At 39.8% G+C, this 14,619-nt stretch overlaps 1 protein-coding gene across 1 annotated transcript in view; it reads left to right on the top strand.

The window, feature by feature from the left end:
- The window catches only part of LOC111141169 (sperm flagellar 2), a 178,375-nt gene that overhangs the window by 15,083 nt on the left and 148,673 nt on the right, over nucleotides 1-14,619 (top strand). The window contains exon 2 of the mRNA XM_022493539.1: nucleotides 3,140-3,242. Within this exon, the coding sequence (XP_022349247.1) occupies nucleotides 3,140-3,242 (103 nt within the window). The remainder of the gene's footprint in view (nucleotides 1-3,139; nucleotides 3,243-14,619) is intronic.

Raw genomic sequence — 14,619 nt, 5'->3', positions numbered from 1 at the left:
GCTCAATCACTCCCGTCTCCCTGGCCACCGGCTGTGCTCTGAGCTCACCCAGCCTGTGACCAAGCATCTCTGTCTCTAGCACACAGCTCCACCTGGACTCTCTGAACCCCTTAGATCCCTGAGCTCATCTGGGGCGGTCTCCCCGGATATTGTGGGGACCACACTCACAGAGCAGTGGCGTGTGCCATGGGTTACAGTTCAAGGTAACCCCAAGATGAGAGCTCACTCCTCAGCTCTGTCTCTGTAGCCAGATTTCCCACTCTAATACCTGAGAGCTCTGCAACACTCAGATACCCCCGATCCTTCTGTGACCTTCTGTGACCCTTCTGGGAACTGGGGCCACGCTGACCCCGTGTGGGCTTCATCCCAGTTTAGCTTCTGGAGCGGTGTCCCTCAGTGAAACAGACTTTTTTTTTTAATATTTTATTTATTTATTTGACAGACAGATATCACAAGTAGGCAGAAAGGCAGGCAGAGAGAGAGGAGGAAGCAGGCTCCCTGCTGAGCAGAGAGCCCGACGCGGGGCTCGATCCCAGAACCCTGGGACCATGACCCGAGCCAAAGGCAGAGGCTCTAACCCACTGAGCCACCCAGGTGCCCCAACAGACTTTTAAAAGTCCTGATTTTGTGCTCCATTGTTCCGCCGCTTGCCAGGAGCTGGCCCCTCCCACTGCTGTCTATCTTCCCATCGCTTTGGATTCACTTCTTCGCTGGTCCTACCTTTCAGAAAGTGGTCGATTTTCTGTTTCTAGAATTGTTGCTCTTCTCTTCGATCTCCTGTTAGATTTGTAGGTGTTCAGAATGGTTTTATAAGCTATCTAGCTGATCTCCTGCTACCTGATTCCATCTCAGCCTGTTACTTCTCTGCCATCTTGACTCCTCCCCCTCTGTAGGAAACTATTTGACAATGAGATAATAACTGTTTTCTGTTCTTTGACCTTTATAGCCACAAATGCCTCTATTTTACTCATATCAGAATTGCCTTATTAATACATCCTGCATTTCAAAGGAAGTGGATTATTATTTTATTTTTCTTTGACCTTTGTGTAGCAAACCATTTACTAAAGGCCCTTTGCCTACTACATAGTGGGTGACAGAATGGGATACAGATATTCCCTTGTTATTCATGGGCTAGACTTCAGGCATTCAAAGAAGAGCAGACATAGTGCAAAATCCAGAGGGAGGGGGAGGAGGAGTGGACTACATGAAGGTGGCAGACCAACAGCTTCTGAATGCAAAGCAATAGTCTTTAGACTGTGAATAGATACCCATAGTCTGACAATACCCATAGTATGTCAAATGGCTCCTCAGAAAGCTGAGAGGAAAATAAAGGTGGTCTAGAGAATAGGAAATGGGGAAAAAAAAACAACCCAGAAAGAAGGAAGCAATGACAGAAGAAGTACAAGACACAGTGGAGAGCAGCCCAGGTGTCACAGTAAGGACAGTAAAGGCCACCAAGACCAGGACAGCACCGGTGGCCAATAGTGTCTGGTCTTTGAGGAAAAGAGGAAGGAACAATGACTCAGGTGGAGGAGATAGCACACCTCTGCCCTTTGGACATGGAAGGAGCCATTTGGATTTCAGTGGCTTCAGATACTACTACTATCTGATGTCAAGAAACACAGTCAGTAGATTCTGATGCTGAATGGTTCTGGAGTTCATCCTAAGTAGATAGAGTCAATGGTGTAGTTGACATCCTTTTTAATTACTTTATTATGTATTGATTCAACCTGAGAATTGCAGTATTATTAGGAGTATAAAATATTTTGAGAACAAATATTAGGAGAGCTTTGGGCAAAATTGTGGGCTGGTATCAGATATGCAAGAATATTCTTATGAGAATATGTGGAATGCCAAGTAAGGCCTCTGGGCAGTGGCCTTGTGGAGTGACTCACCAACACCACTGCCCACCACCCCCCACTGCAGGCAACCACACACCAAGTACCATCTCTACAGATCATAAAGAAACGTTATTTCTTCATAATCAATTAGCCACTTTATTACTGGTAAAATAGATGAAAGTGGATAATCTGGTATAAAAGAGCTTGCAATACCTCAGTGATATATAGTGTTTGGACAGCTATTGCCTAAAGGACCCTGACAGAAACATGTTGAAGGTTTTGGGAGGTTTTAGAATCATTTGAGAGATGATAGCTTTGTCCTATGATAGCATAATTTATTTTTTTGTATCAACTTTGCATATGATCCTTGAATAATAAATAACCCAATATCCTTCGCTTTTTAAGAAAAATGCAAGTGACCCACCACTAAGGACATTTTTTAAAAAGCAAATTTTATTAACACATTTTTTTCTGCACCTACCATTATGTGCTTGTTCTGTAGCAGGTATGGTACCAAGCAATTCTCATACATTACCTCTAATCTTTAAAATGGCTCCTCAGGAGAGTTACAGATATGGTTATCTCTGTTGTAGAGATGAAGAGACAGGAACTCAGGGAGGTTACGCAGCTTGCCAGAGGTCGCACAGCTAGTAAGGGGCAGAGTCACGATTCCAACGCAGATGTCCCTGGCTCCAAACTGTTTTCCTCTGGGTTATCTGTCATTGCTCGAGACAACTAGAATAGAGTAACCCCTGGAACTACCAAGGGAAAGCCTGATTATGTTCAGTAATTTTTTTTGTTTGTTTGAGAGAGTGCAGATAGATGGTTTTTGTAAAATTTCTGTTGTAAAAATGTTAAAATTTAGTCTTAAAGTATACTAAAGTTAGATTGCATCTCATTTGGCTAGAATATGCTATCAACATCCCTAGATTGTACTGATAACTAACGTATTAGAGCATAATTTTGTAAAATAAATTGAAGGCTTGACTTTAGATCTCAGGTTGTTTAGGATTTTATTGGGTTGTATTTTGTTTAATTTGGTCAAAAGTTGTGTTTCTTTCAAAATTTCATATATCTTCAAGTATCGATTTATATATTTAAGAATCTTTAGAACATATTATCTGTCAAACTTCAGTCTTTTTATTTGATTATTAAAAGATGTTTCTAGAAGTATTTTCATGGCATTTTGAGTTCAAGTTAAGTTATGGAGTTTCGCTCTATGCATATATAATGAAAATAATTGTGCTTTATATAGAACACTATAATTTACTTCTTTATCTTTATGTTTCAAAATTTAGGTCCCAAGTCATTTGCAAAGGCTTTTTCCAATGGTTATCTAATTGGAGAAATTCTGTACAAGTTTGAACTTCAGGGTGATTTTTCGGAATTTTCAGAAAGCAGGTTTGTGAGATAAATTCTTTCCTAAAAAGGGTCAATTCCTTTGGCATTTGAATGGGTTTAGCTTCCAAAGTTAAGGGATAGTGAGCTACAATTTTGTTAATTGGTTCTTCTTTCTTTTAAGAGAAATGAAGCAACTTACAGTATCGTGGCAAAATACAAAACATAACAAGACAAAACCCTGTAATATTTTTGGTTTGTAGCAACTATGTTGAGATCTAATTCACAGATGGTGATTTACCAGTTTAAAGCATATAATTCAGTGGTTTTAAGCATATTTACATATTTAGTGTATTCACAACCATGACCACTAACCACCTGGCCCCTGGTACCCACTTATCTATTTTCTGTCTCTGCGGATTTGCCTACTTTACGCATTTCACATTAGTGGGATCATATAATATGCGTATTTTGTGATTGGCTCCTTCCACTTAGGATACTGTTTTTAAGGTTTATCCATGTTGTAGCTTGTATCAGTACTTCTTAATTCCTATTTATTTGATGAATAATTTCAATTGGATATATCACATTTCATTTATTAATTCATTAATTGGTGGATACGAGTCATCAGTTATTCTGAACAGCGCTGTTATGACCATTGCATTTTCACATGGAAATGTTTTCATTCCTCTTGGGTGTGAAATTCACCTAGGAGTGAAATAGTTGGGTTACATGATCTATGTTTACAATTTTGTAAACCAAATTGCTTTGCAAAGTGCCTTTTATCATTTACAGTTACGCTAGTAACATATGAAGGTTTTGGTTTTTCCACATGTTCATCAATGCTTGTTAGGGTCTTTTTGATTATAGTTGTCTAGTCAGTATTAAGCAGTATCTCTTTGTGATTTTGATTTGCATTTCCCTAATGAGTAATGATGGTGAGCCTCTTTTCATGTGCTTATCAGTCATTTGTTTTGCTTCACTGGTGAAATGTTATACAACCCTTTCGTATTTTCTTTTAAATTTTACTTTTTATTTTTTAAAATATTTTATTTATTTATTTGAGAGAGAGAGAATGAGATAGATTGAGAGCACAAGTAGGCAGAGAGAGAGTGAGCGGGAAAAGCGGGCTCTCTGCTGAGTAGGGAGCCGGATGTGGGACTTGATCCCAGGACCCAGGGATCATGACCCGAGCTGAAGGCAGTCGCTTAACCAACGGAACCACCCAGGCGCCCTTAAATTTTACTTTTTAAAGCAGTTTCAGAGTGATAGAAAAATTGATAAGGGACAGAGATGCCCTATTAACTCCCTCCTCTGACACATTCATAGCCTCCTTAGTATCCACTCCCCAACCAGAGGGTGAATTTGTTACTGCTGATGAACCTATAATGATACGTGTTCACTCAAAGTAAATAGTTTACATTTGGGTTCATTCTTGGGGTTGTACATTCTATGGGTTTGGACAAATGTAGAATGACTTGTATCTACCATTATAGTATCCATACGTAGTATTTGCGCTGCCCTAAATCCTCTATGCTCTATCAGTCATCCTCCCTTACCTCAACCCTGGCAACTACTGATTTTTTTTTTTTTACTATCTTTATAGTTTTGCCTCTTACAGAATGTCATATGGTTGGAACTTATGGCTTCTTTCACTTAGAAATATGCATTTAAATTTCTTCCATATCTTCTCATGGCTTGGTAGCTCATTTCTTTTTAGCACTGAATAGTTTTTCATTGTCTGCATGGGCCACAGTTGATTTATCCATTCATCTGCTGAAGGACATCTTGGTTGCTTCCAAGTTTTAGCAATCATAAATAAAGCTGCTGTAAACATCCATGTGCGGGTTTTATGTGGACATAAAATTTCAACTCCTTTGGGTAAATAAACAGGGGCACAATTACTGGATCAGATGGTAAAAGTATGTTTAGTTTTGGAGGAAACCAATGAACTGTTTCCCAAAGTGGCTATACCCTTTAGCATTCCTCCCAGCAATGAATGAATGAGAGTTCTTGTGACTTCACATCCTCACCAGCATTTTAGCGTTGTCAGTGTTTTGGATTCTGGCCATTCTGATAGGAGTATAGTGATAGCTCACTGTTGTTTTAAATTACAGTTCTTGAAAGTTGTGGAGTATGTTTCTGTGTGTGTATTCCCTGTGGTTCAAGCATTGTCCCAGCTGCACACAATTATGTTTCTCATTGAAAAAATGAATGATGTCAGAAAGTATACCTGTTTAGAAAACTTAAAAGCACCATTCTGACCAGATGATGTATGTAGTATTTCAGGTAGACTAAACTGATGTCAGTAGGGCCATAGAGGCCCTTTGTGTTAAATGGAAAAAGGGGCCTCATCTGGCTGGACACAACTGTGAAGACACAGGTCTCAGTGAACAGAGAGGCCTTTGTGCTAAGGAGAGGAACCCCTTTTTGTATGAAATAGCCTCGCATCAGGGACAAGACATGACAAGCTAAGCACAAGGTAGATGCACACCATTGCCCCACCTTTGGACAGGGGTGTGCCCTGAATAGCATCATGTGTAACAGCCCTGCTTTTCACCCACTGCAAAGAACTAACTTTATGCCACTGAGAATTACTGCATTCTTTAATGTGAGAAGAGGGACCTACTTGTTCTGACAAACAAATTCCATCCAGCTTGAATTCTTGGAACAACATACTATTTTTCCCAGGGCACACGGTTTTTTAAAGACGGATCAGTATATCCATGGATATGACTTTTGTAAAAGTGTACTTTGTGGGGAAAAGGATCCTTCTTTGTCAAACCTATTTTTTAGGCAGATATGTAATGCTAGGGATCATGATTTGGGGATTTTGTCAAATATTTTTAGTTTTTTAGTCTAAAATATAAGTGTTGCTTGTAACTGAAACTATTTGCCTTAGAGATTAATAGGATAAAATAATAAAAAGTAAAGGAGCATGGATATTCCTGGGGGAACAGCTTCTACTTACCTTGTAAGATGTGTTCCCTCATCAGGTGACAAGGAGGAGAGAAGATAGGTAATCTCTGGGCAAATAAGAACTATAAGTATCAGATACTTAAGATTATGCATCTGGCTCTTGATTTTGGCTCAGCTTTTGGTCTTATGGTTATGGGATACAGCCCTACATTCTCCATTCTTACTGGGTGCCGGGCTCGGTTCTGATAACATCTGGAAATGGATAGTGTTTGCTTTTGGATTTTCCCCCCAGAATTTTGATGCCCCTCATCTCTGTAGCCCTAGATTATGACCCAGGACAAAGCTCTGATGAGTGCCTCTCTGTCCAAAAATCTGTCCAAATATGTGTGGTGGACAAGACATGGGACTTTGAGGATAGGGAGGGCGTGGAAGAGTAACTGTGATGGCAGAGTGAGACTGGGTGTCAGCGATCTGTCCAGGGAAGGCAAGCACAAGTCATGGATCTCACTGGCCTTTTAGAGTCATACTTTTCAAACATGGTCTGCTTCACCTGCCTCATTTTAGGCAGGTGTGTGTTACGTCAAACTTTAAAGTTACTTGTGGAGGAACAAACTGCAAACCTGGACATAAGAAGACCTAAAAAAATGTTTACTCTTGTTGTGAGATTTCCTGTAGCATTCATTATTTCTTCTCATGACCTCTGTGACTTGCTTCTTTTTTATTAATTTAAAATATTTTATTCAAAGCTTATTGATACAGTTTGATATGCCAGGTACACATTACCAAATATTTCTGTTAAAACAGTAATAGTAAACAGAGGAAATAGGACAGTAAATGACACCATATACCTGGAAGAGGAATTTAAGTTGTTGCATCACTGTTTTTGTTGACATTGGCCTTCCCATGATATTGACTCCTCATTTATATTTAGAAATCATTCATAGAGTCCCTCAGGCCCACCTCCTTTTGCACCATGGGTTTTTTAATTTGCAGTGAATGGGCACTTTTAGGCTACATTTTAGGAGGTTCACTAACATCTGAAAAGGCATACACATTTCGTGTCTGTGCCCGAGTATGTGTTTTCTTTCCTGTGGAATAGGTGCCATGGCTCTCATCAGATTATCAGTGGTATCTGTGATATAAAACAAAAAACAAAAACAGTAACCTCTGGAGAAACAGGATACTAGCAACAGTATATAAATTTTAAGTGTGAAGCAATCTCTATAAACTTCTAAAAACTTAACTGAGGTCATGAAGATCATTGTATCATCCCCAAATAATTTTATAGTCCAAAATGAAGTTACTGAATGACTAACCCTATTATCAGGAATTCTACCCAATATGTGCCCAACCCCTCTTTTCTAAGGTATCTTTTTTTTTTGTTTTGGTTTTTTTTTTTGGAGGGGGAAGGGTAGGACTTTCACTTATATATTAGTATATTCAGTATATTTTTTTCCATGAAAGAATGTGACTGAATGTTAGGAAGTTAAAGAAAGGAGGACATAGGCCAGTGGTTAAAATTGGTATTTGCTTCTAGTTGGAACATGGAAAGGCACAGGAATTGAAAATGCCCCCAACATTATCCTTCTGTCACTGGATTCATGGCTTATTAACAGCCCTAGATTATTTGAGACCTGTATTCTTTTTTTTTTTAATTTTTTTTTTATAAACATATAATATATTTTTATCCCCAGGGGTACAGGTCTGTGAATCGCCAGGTTTACACACTTCACAGCACTCACCATAGCACATACCCTCCCCAATGTCCATAACCCCACCCCCCCTCCCAAACCCCCTCCCCCCATCAACCCTCAGTTTGTTTTGTGAGATTAAGCGTCACTTATGGTTTGTCTCCGTCCCAACCCCATCTTGTTTCATTTACTCTTCTCCTACCCCCTTAACCCCCCATGTTGCATCTCCTCTCCCTCATATCAGGGAGATCATATGATAGTTGTCTTTCTCCGATTGACTTATTTCGCTAAGCATGATACCCTCTAGTTTCATCCACGTCATCGCAAATGGCAAGATTTCATTTCTTTTGACGGCTGCATAGTATTCCATTGTGTATATATACCACGTCTTCTTTATCCATTCGTCTGTTGATGGACATCTAGGTTCTTTCCATAGTTTGGCTATTGTAGACATTGCTGCTATAAACATTCGGGTGCACGTGCCCCTTTGGATCACTACGTTTGTATCTTTAGGGTAAATACCCAGCAGTGCAATTGCTGGGTCATAGGGTAGTTCTATTTTCAACATTTTGAGGAACCTCCATGCTGTTTTCCAGAGTGGTTGCACCAGCTTGCATTCCCACCAACAGTGTAGGAGGGTTCCCCTTTCTCCGCATCCTCCCCAGCATCTGTCATTTCCTGACTTGTTAATTTTAGCCATTCTGACTGGTGTGAGGTGGTATCTCATTGTGGTTTGGATTTGTATTTCCCTGATGCCAAGTGATATGGACCACTTTTTCATGTGTCTGTTGGCCATCTGGATGTCTTCTTTGCAGAAATGTCTGTTCATGTCTTCTGCCCATTTCTTGATTGGATTATTTGTTCTTTGGGTGTTGAGTTTGCTAAGTTCTTTATAGATTTGGGACACTAGCCCTTTATCTGATATGTCATTTGCAAATATCTTCTCCCATTCTGACAGTTGTCTTTTGGTTTTGTTAACTGTTTCCTTTGCTGTGCAAAAGCTTTTGATCTTGATAAAATCCCAATAGTTCATTTTTGCCCTTGCTTCCCTTGCCTTTGGCGATGTTCCTAGGAAGATGTTGCTGCGGCTGAGGTCAGAGAGGTTGCTGCCTGTGTTCTCCTCAAGGATTTTGATGGATTCCTTTCTCACATTGAGGTCCTTCATCCATTTTGAGTCTATTTTCGTGTGTGGTGTAAGGAAATGATCCAATTTCATTTTTCTGCATGTGGCTGTCCAATTTTCCCAACACCATTTGTTGAAGAGACTGTCTTTTTTCCATTGGACATTCTTTCCTGCTTTGTCGAAGATTAGTTGACCATAGAGTTGAGGGTTTATTTCTGGGCTCTCTATTCTGTTCCATTGATCTATGTGTCTGTTTTTATGCCAGTACCATGCTGTCTTGATGATGACAGCTTTGTAATAGAGCTTGAAGTCCGGAATTGTGATGCCACCAACTTTGGCTTTCTTTTTCAATATTGCTTTGGCTATTCGAGGTCTTTTCTGGTTCCATATAAATTTTAGGATTATTTGTTCCATTTTTTTGAAAAAAATGGGTGGTACTTTGATAGAGATTGCATTAAACATGTAGACTGCTTTAGGTAGCATAGACCTTTTCACAATATTTATTCTTCTAATCCAGGAGCATGGAACATTTTTCCATTTCTTTGTGTCTTCCTCAATTTCTTTCATGAGTACTTTATAGTTTTCTGTGTATAGACTCTTAGTCTCTTTGGTTAGGTTTATTCCTAGGTATCTTATAGTTTTGGGTGCAATTGTAAATGGGATGGACTCCTTAATTTCTCTTTCTTCTGTCTTGTTGTTGATGTAGAGAAATGCAACTGATTTCTGTGCATTGATTTTATATCCTGACACTTTACTGAATTCCTGTACAAGTTCTAGCAGTTTTGGAGTGGAGTCTTTTGGGTTTTCCACATATAGTATCATATCATCTGCAAAGAGTGATAGTTTGACTTCCTCTTTGCCGATTTGGATGCCTTTAATTTCCTTTTGTTGTCTGATTGCTGAGGCTAGGACTTCTAGTAATATGTTGAATAGCAGTGGTGATAACGGATATCCCTGCCCTGTTCCTGACCTTAGCGGAAAAGCTTTCAGTTTTTCTCCATTGAGAATGATATTTGCGGTGGGTTTTTCATAGATGGCTTTGATAATATTGAGGTATGTGCCTTCTAACCCTACACTTTGAAGAGTTTTGATCAAGAAAGAATGCTGTACTTTGTTGAATGCTTTTTCAGCATCTATGGAGAGTATCATATAATTCTTGTTCTTTCTTTTATTAATGTGTTGTATCACATTGATTGATTTGTGGATGTTGAACCAACCTTGCAGCCCTGGAATAAATCCCACTTGGTCGTGGTGAATAATCCTTTTAATGTACTGTTGGATCCTATTGGCTAGTATTTTGGCGAGAATTTTTGCATCTGTGTTCATCAAGGATATTGGTCTGTAGTTCTCTTTTTTGATGGGATCCTTGTCTGGTTTTGGGATCAAGGTGATGCTGGCCTCATAAAATGAGTTTGGAAGTTTTCCTTCCATTTCTATTTTTTGGAACAGTTTCAGGAGAATAAGAATTAGTTCTTCTTTAAATGTTTGGTAGAATTCCCCAGGGAAGCCATCTGGCCCTGGGCTTTTGTTTGTTTGGAGATTTTTGATGACTGTTTCAATCTCCTTACTGGTTATGGGTCTGTTCAGGCTTTCTATTTCTTCCTGGTTCAGTTGTGGTAGTCTATGTCTCTAGGAATGCATCCATTTCTTCCAGATTGTCAAATTTGTTGGCGTAGAGTTGCTCATAGTATATTCTTATAATTGTCTGTATTTCTTTGGTGTTAGTTGTGATCTCTCCTCTTTCATTCGTGATTTTATTTATTTGGGTCCTTTCTCTTTTCTTTTTGATAAGTCTGGCCAGGGGTTTATCAATCTTATTAATTCTTTCAAAGAACCAGCTCCTAGTTTCGTTGATTTGTTCTATTGTTTTTTTGGTTTCTATTTCATTGATTTCTGCTCTGATCTTTATGATTTCTCTTCTCCTGCTGGGTTTAGGGTTTCTTTCTTGTTCTTTCTCCAGCTCTTTTAGGTGTAGGGTTAGGTTGTGTACCCGAGACCTTTCTTGTTTCTTGAGAAAGGCTTGTACTGCTATATATTTTCCTTTCAGGACTGCCTTTGTTGTGTCCCACAGATTTTGAACCGTTGTGTTTTCATTATCATTTGTTTCCATGAATTTTTTCAATTCTTCTTTAATTTCCTCCTTGACCCATTCATTCTTTAGAAGGATGCTGTTTAGTCTCCATGTATTTGGGTTCTTTCCAAATTTCCTCTTGTAATTGAGTTCTAGCTTCAGAGCATTGTGGTCTGAAAATATGCAGGGAATGATTCCAATCTTTTGATAACGGTTGAGACCTGATTTAGGACCAAGAATGTGATCTATTCTGGAGAATGTTCCATGTGCACTAGAGAAGAATGTGTATTCTGTTGCTTTGGGATGGAATGTTCTGAATATATCTGTGATGTCCATCTGGTCCAGTGTGTCATTTAAGGCCTTTATTTCCTTGTTGATCTTTTGCTTGGATGATCTGTCCATTTCAGTGAGGGGAGTGTTAAAGTCCCCTACTATTATTGTATGATTGTCGATGTGTTTCTTTGATTTTGTTATTAATTGGTTTATATAGTTGGCTGCTCCCACGTTAGGGGCATAGATATTTAAAATTGTTAGATCTTCTTGTTGGACAGTTCCTTTGAGTATGATATAGTGTCCTTCCTCATCTCTTATTAGTCTTTAGCTTAAAATCTAATTGATCTGATATAAGGATTGCCACCTCAGCTTTCTTCTGGTGTCCATTAGCATGGTAAATTCTTTTCCACCCCCTCATTTTAAATCTGGAGGTGTCTTCGGGTTTAAGATGAGTTTCTTGTAGGCAACATATAGATGGATTTTGTTTTTTTATCCATTCTGATACCCTGTGTCTTTTGATTGGGGCATTTAGCCCATTAACATTCAGGGTAAGTATTGAGAGATATGAATTTAGTGCCATTGTATTGTCTGTAAGGTGACTGTTATTGTGTATTGTCTCTGTTTCTTTCTGATCTACTACTTTTAGGGTCTCTCTTTGCTTAGAGGACCCCTTTCAATATTTCCTGTAGAGCTGGTTTGGTGTTTGCAAATTCTTTCAGTTTTTGTTTGTCCTGGAAGCTTTTAATCTCTCCTCCTATTTTCAATGATAGCCTAGCTGGATATAGTGTTCGTGGCTGCATGTTTTTCTCGTTTAGTACTCTGAATATATCATGCCAGCTCTTTCTGGCCTGCCAGGTCTCTGTGGATAAGTCTTCTGCCAATCTAATATTTTTACCATTGTACGTTACAGACTTCTTTTCCTGGGCTGCTTTCAGGATGTTCTCTTTGTCACTAAGACTTGTAAATTTTACTATTAGGTGACAGGGTGTGGACCTATTCTTATTGATTTTGAGGGGGGTTCTCTGAACCTCCTGGATTTTGATGCTTGTTCCCTTTGCCATATTGGGGAAATTCTCTCCAATAATTCTCTCCAATATACCTTCTGCTCCCCTCTCTGTTTCCTCTTCTTCTGGAATCCCAATTATTCTAATGTTGTTTCATCTTATGGTGTCACTTATCTCTCGAATTCTCCCCTCGTGGTCCAGTAGCTGTTTGTCCCTCTTTTGCTCAGCTTCTTTATTCTCTGCCATTTGGTCTTCTATATTGCTAATTCTTTCTTCTGCTTCATTTATCCTAGCAGTGAGAGCCTCCATTTTTGATTGCACCTCATTAATAGCTTTTTTGATTTCAACTTGTTTAGATTTTAGTTCTTTTATTTCTCCAGAAAGGGCTTTTATATCTCCCGAGAGGGTTTCTCTAATATCTTCCATGCCTTTTTCGAGCCCGGCTAGAACCTTGAGAATCGTCATTCTGAACTCTAGATCTGACATATTACCAATGTCTATATTGATTAGGTCCCTAGCCTTTGGTATTGCCTCTTGTTCTTTTTTTTGTGGTGAATTTTTCCTCCTTGTCATTTTGTCCAGATAAGAGTATATGAAGGAGCAAGTAAAATACTAAAAGGGTGGTAACAACCCCAGGAAAATATGCTTTAGCCAAATCAGAAGAGATCCCAAATCGTGAGGGGGGAGAAAGGGGATAAAAAGAGGTTCAGAAAGAAAAAAAAAAGAAAAAAAGAAAAAGAAAAAGAAACAATTAAAAAAAGAAAACCAATAAAGAAAAAATATAAAAAGAAAAAAATATATATATATATTAGATAAACTAGTTAAAAAACGTTAAAAAAGAAAAGGGTAAAAGTTAAAAAAAATTTAGCAGAAGAAGAAAAAAAATTGAAAAAGAAAAATTAAAAATTAAATTAACTGCAAGGCTGAAGAATCATGGGGAGAAAGCCATGAGTTCCGTGCTTTGCTTTCTCCTCCTCTGGAATTCCGCTGCTCTCCTTGGTATTGAAACTGCACTCCTTGGTAGGTGAACTTGGTCCTGGCTGGGTTTCTTGTTGATCTTCTGGGGGAGGGGCCTGTTGTAGTGATTTTCAAGTGTCTTTGCCCCAGGCGGCGTTGCACCGCCCTTTACCGCGGCGGTCTGAGTAATCCGCTCGGGTTTGCTTTCGGGAGCTTTTGTTCCCTGAGCACTTTCCGTAGAGTTCCTGAGGACGGGAATGAAGATTGCAGCCTCCCGGTCTCCGGCCGGGAGGAGCCGAGAGCCCGGGGTCCCACTCCTCAGTGCGCCCTCAGAGAACAGCGCCCAATTACTCCCGTCACCCTGGCCTCCGGCCGCGCTCCGAGCTGACCGAGCCTGCGACCGGTTCAAGGTAACCCCGAGGTTAGAGCTCACTCCTTGGCTCTGTCTCTGTAGCCGGCTTCCCCGTTCTATTACCTGTAAGCTCTGCGACACTCAGACACCCCCGATCCTTCTGTGACCCTGCGGGACCTGAGGCCACGCTGACCCCGTGTGGGCTTCACCCCGGTTAAGCCTCTGGAGTGATGTCCCTCAGCGGAACAGACTTTTAAAAGTCCTGATTTTGTGCTCCGCTGCTCCGCCGCTTGCCGGGAGCCGGCCCCTCCCCCCGTGGTCTATCTTCCCGTCACTTTGGATTCACTTCTCTGCCAGTCCTACCTTTCAGAAAGTGGTTGATTTTCTGTTTCTAGAGTTGCTGTTCTTCTCTTCGATCTCCCGTTGGATTTGTAGGTGTTTGCAATCTTTAGTTAAGCTATCTAGCTGATCTCCCGCTACCTGAAGTAGTCTCAGCCTGCTACTTCTCCGCCATCTTGACTCCTCCCGCTGAGACCTGTATTCCTTTTTTTTTTTTTTTAAACATTTTATTTATTTATTTGAGGGAGAATGAGTGAGAGAGAGCATGAGAGAGGAGAAAGTCAGAGGGAGAAGCAGACTCCCCAAGGAGCTGGAGCCCGATGCGGGACTCGATCCCAGAAGTCCGGGATCATGACCTGAGCGGAAGGCAGTTGCTCAACCAACTGAGTCACCCAGGCGCCCCTGAGACCTGTATTCTAACACTGACCTCAATTTACCACTTCTTGTTTACTCATCTGTTTTCACTGCTGTGAACTCCGCAAGGGCAGGGACTGCACCCTATTCATCTTTGTAAGTTTAATAAACGTATTTAAAGTTCATAGGTGACTTAGCATTAACTTAAAATTAGAAAGTCTTTACTGATTAAAGTAGTAATATAATTTTTCTTTCATACCAACACCTCTTTATTTTTTTTATTTTTTTTACATTATTTTTTTTAAATTTATTTTCAGCGTAACAGTATTCATTGTTTTTGCACCACACCCAGTGCTC

The sequence above is a fragment of the Enhydra lutris genome, unplaced genomic scaffold, assembly GCF_002288905.1.
Source record: "Enhydra lutris kenyoni isolate GAN:26980312 unplaced genomic scaffold, ASM228890v2 scaffoldscaffold5, whole genome shotgun sequence".
Taxonomy (NCBI): domain Eukaryota; kingdom Metazoa; phylum Chordata; class Mammalia; order Carnivora; family Mustelidae; genus Enhydra; species Enhydra lutris.
The sequence above is the reverse complement of the archived record's forward strand: the minus strand, read 5'-3'. Positions and strand labels throughout refer to the sequence as shown.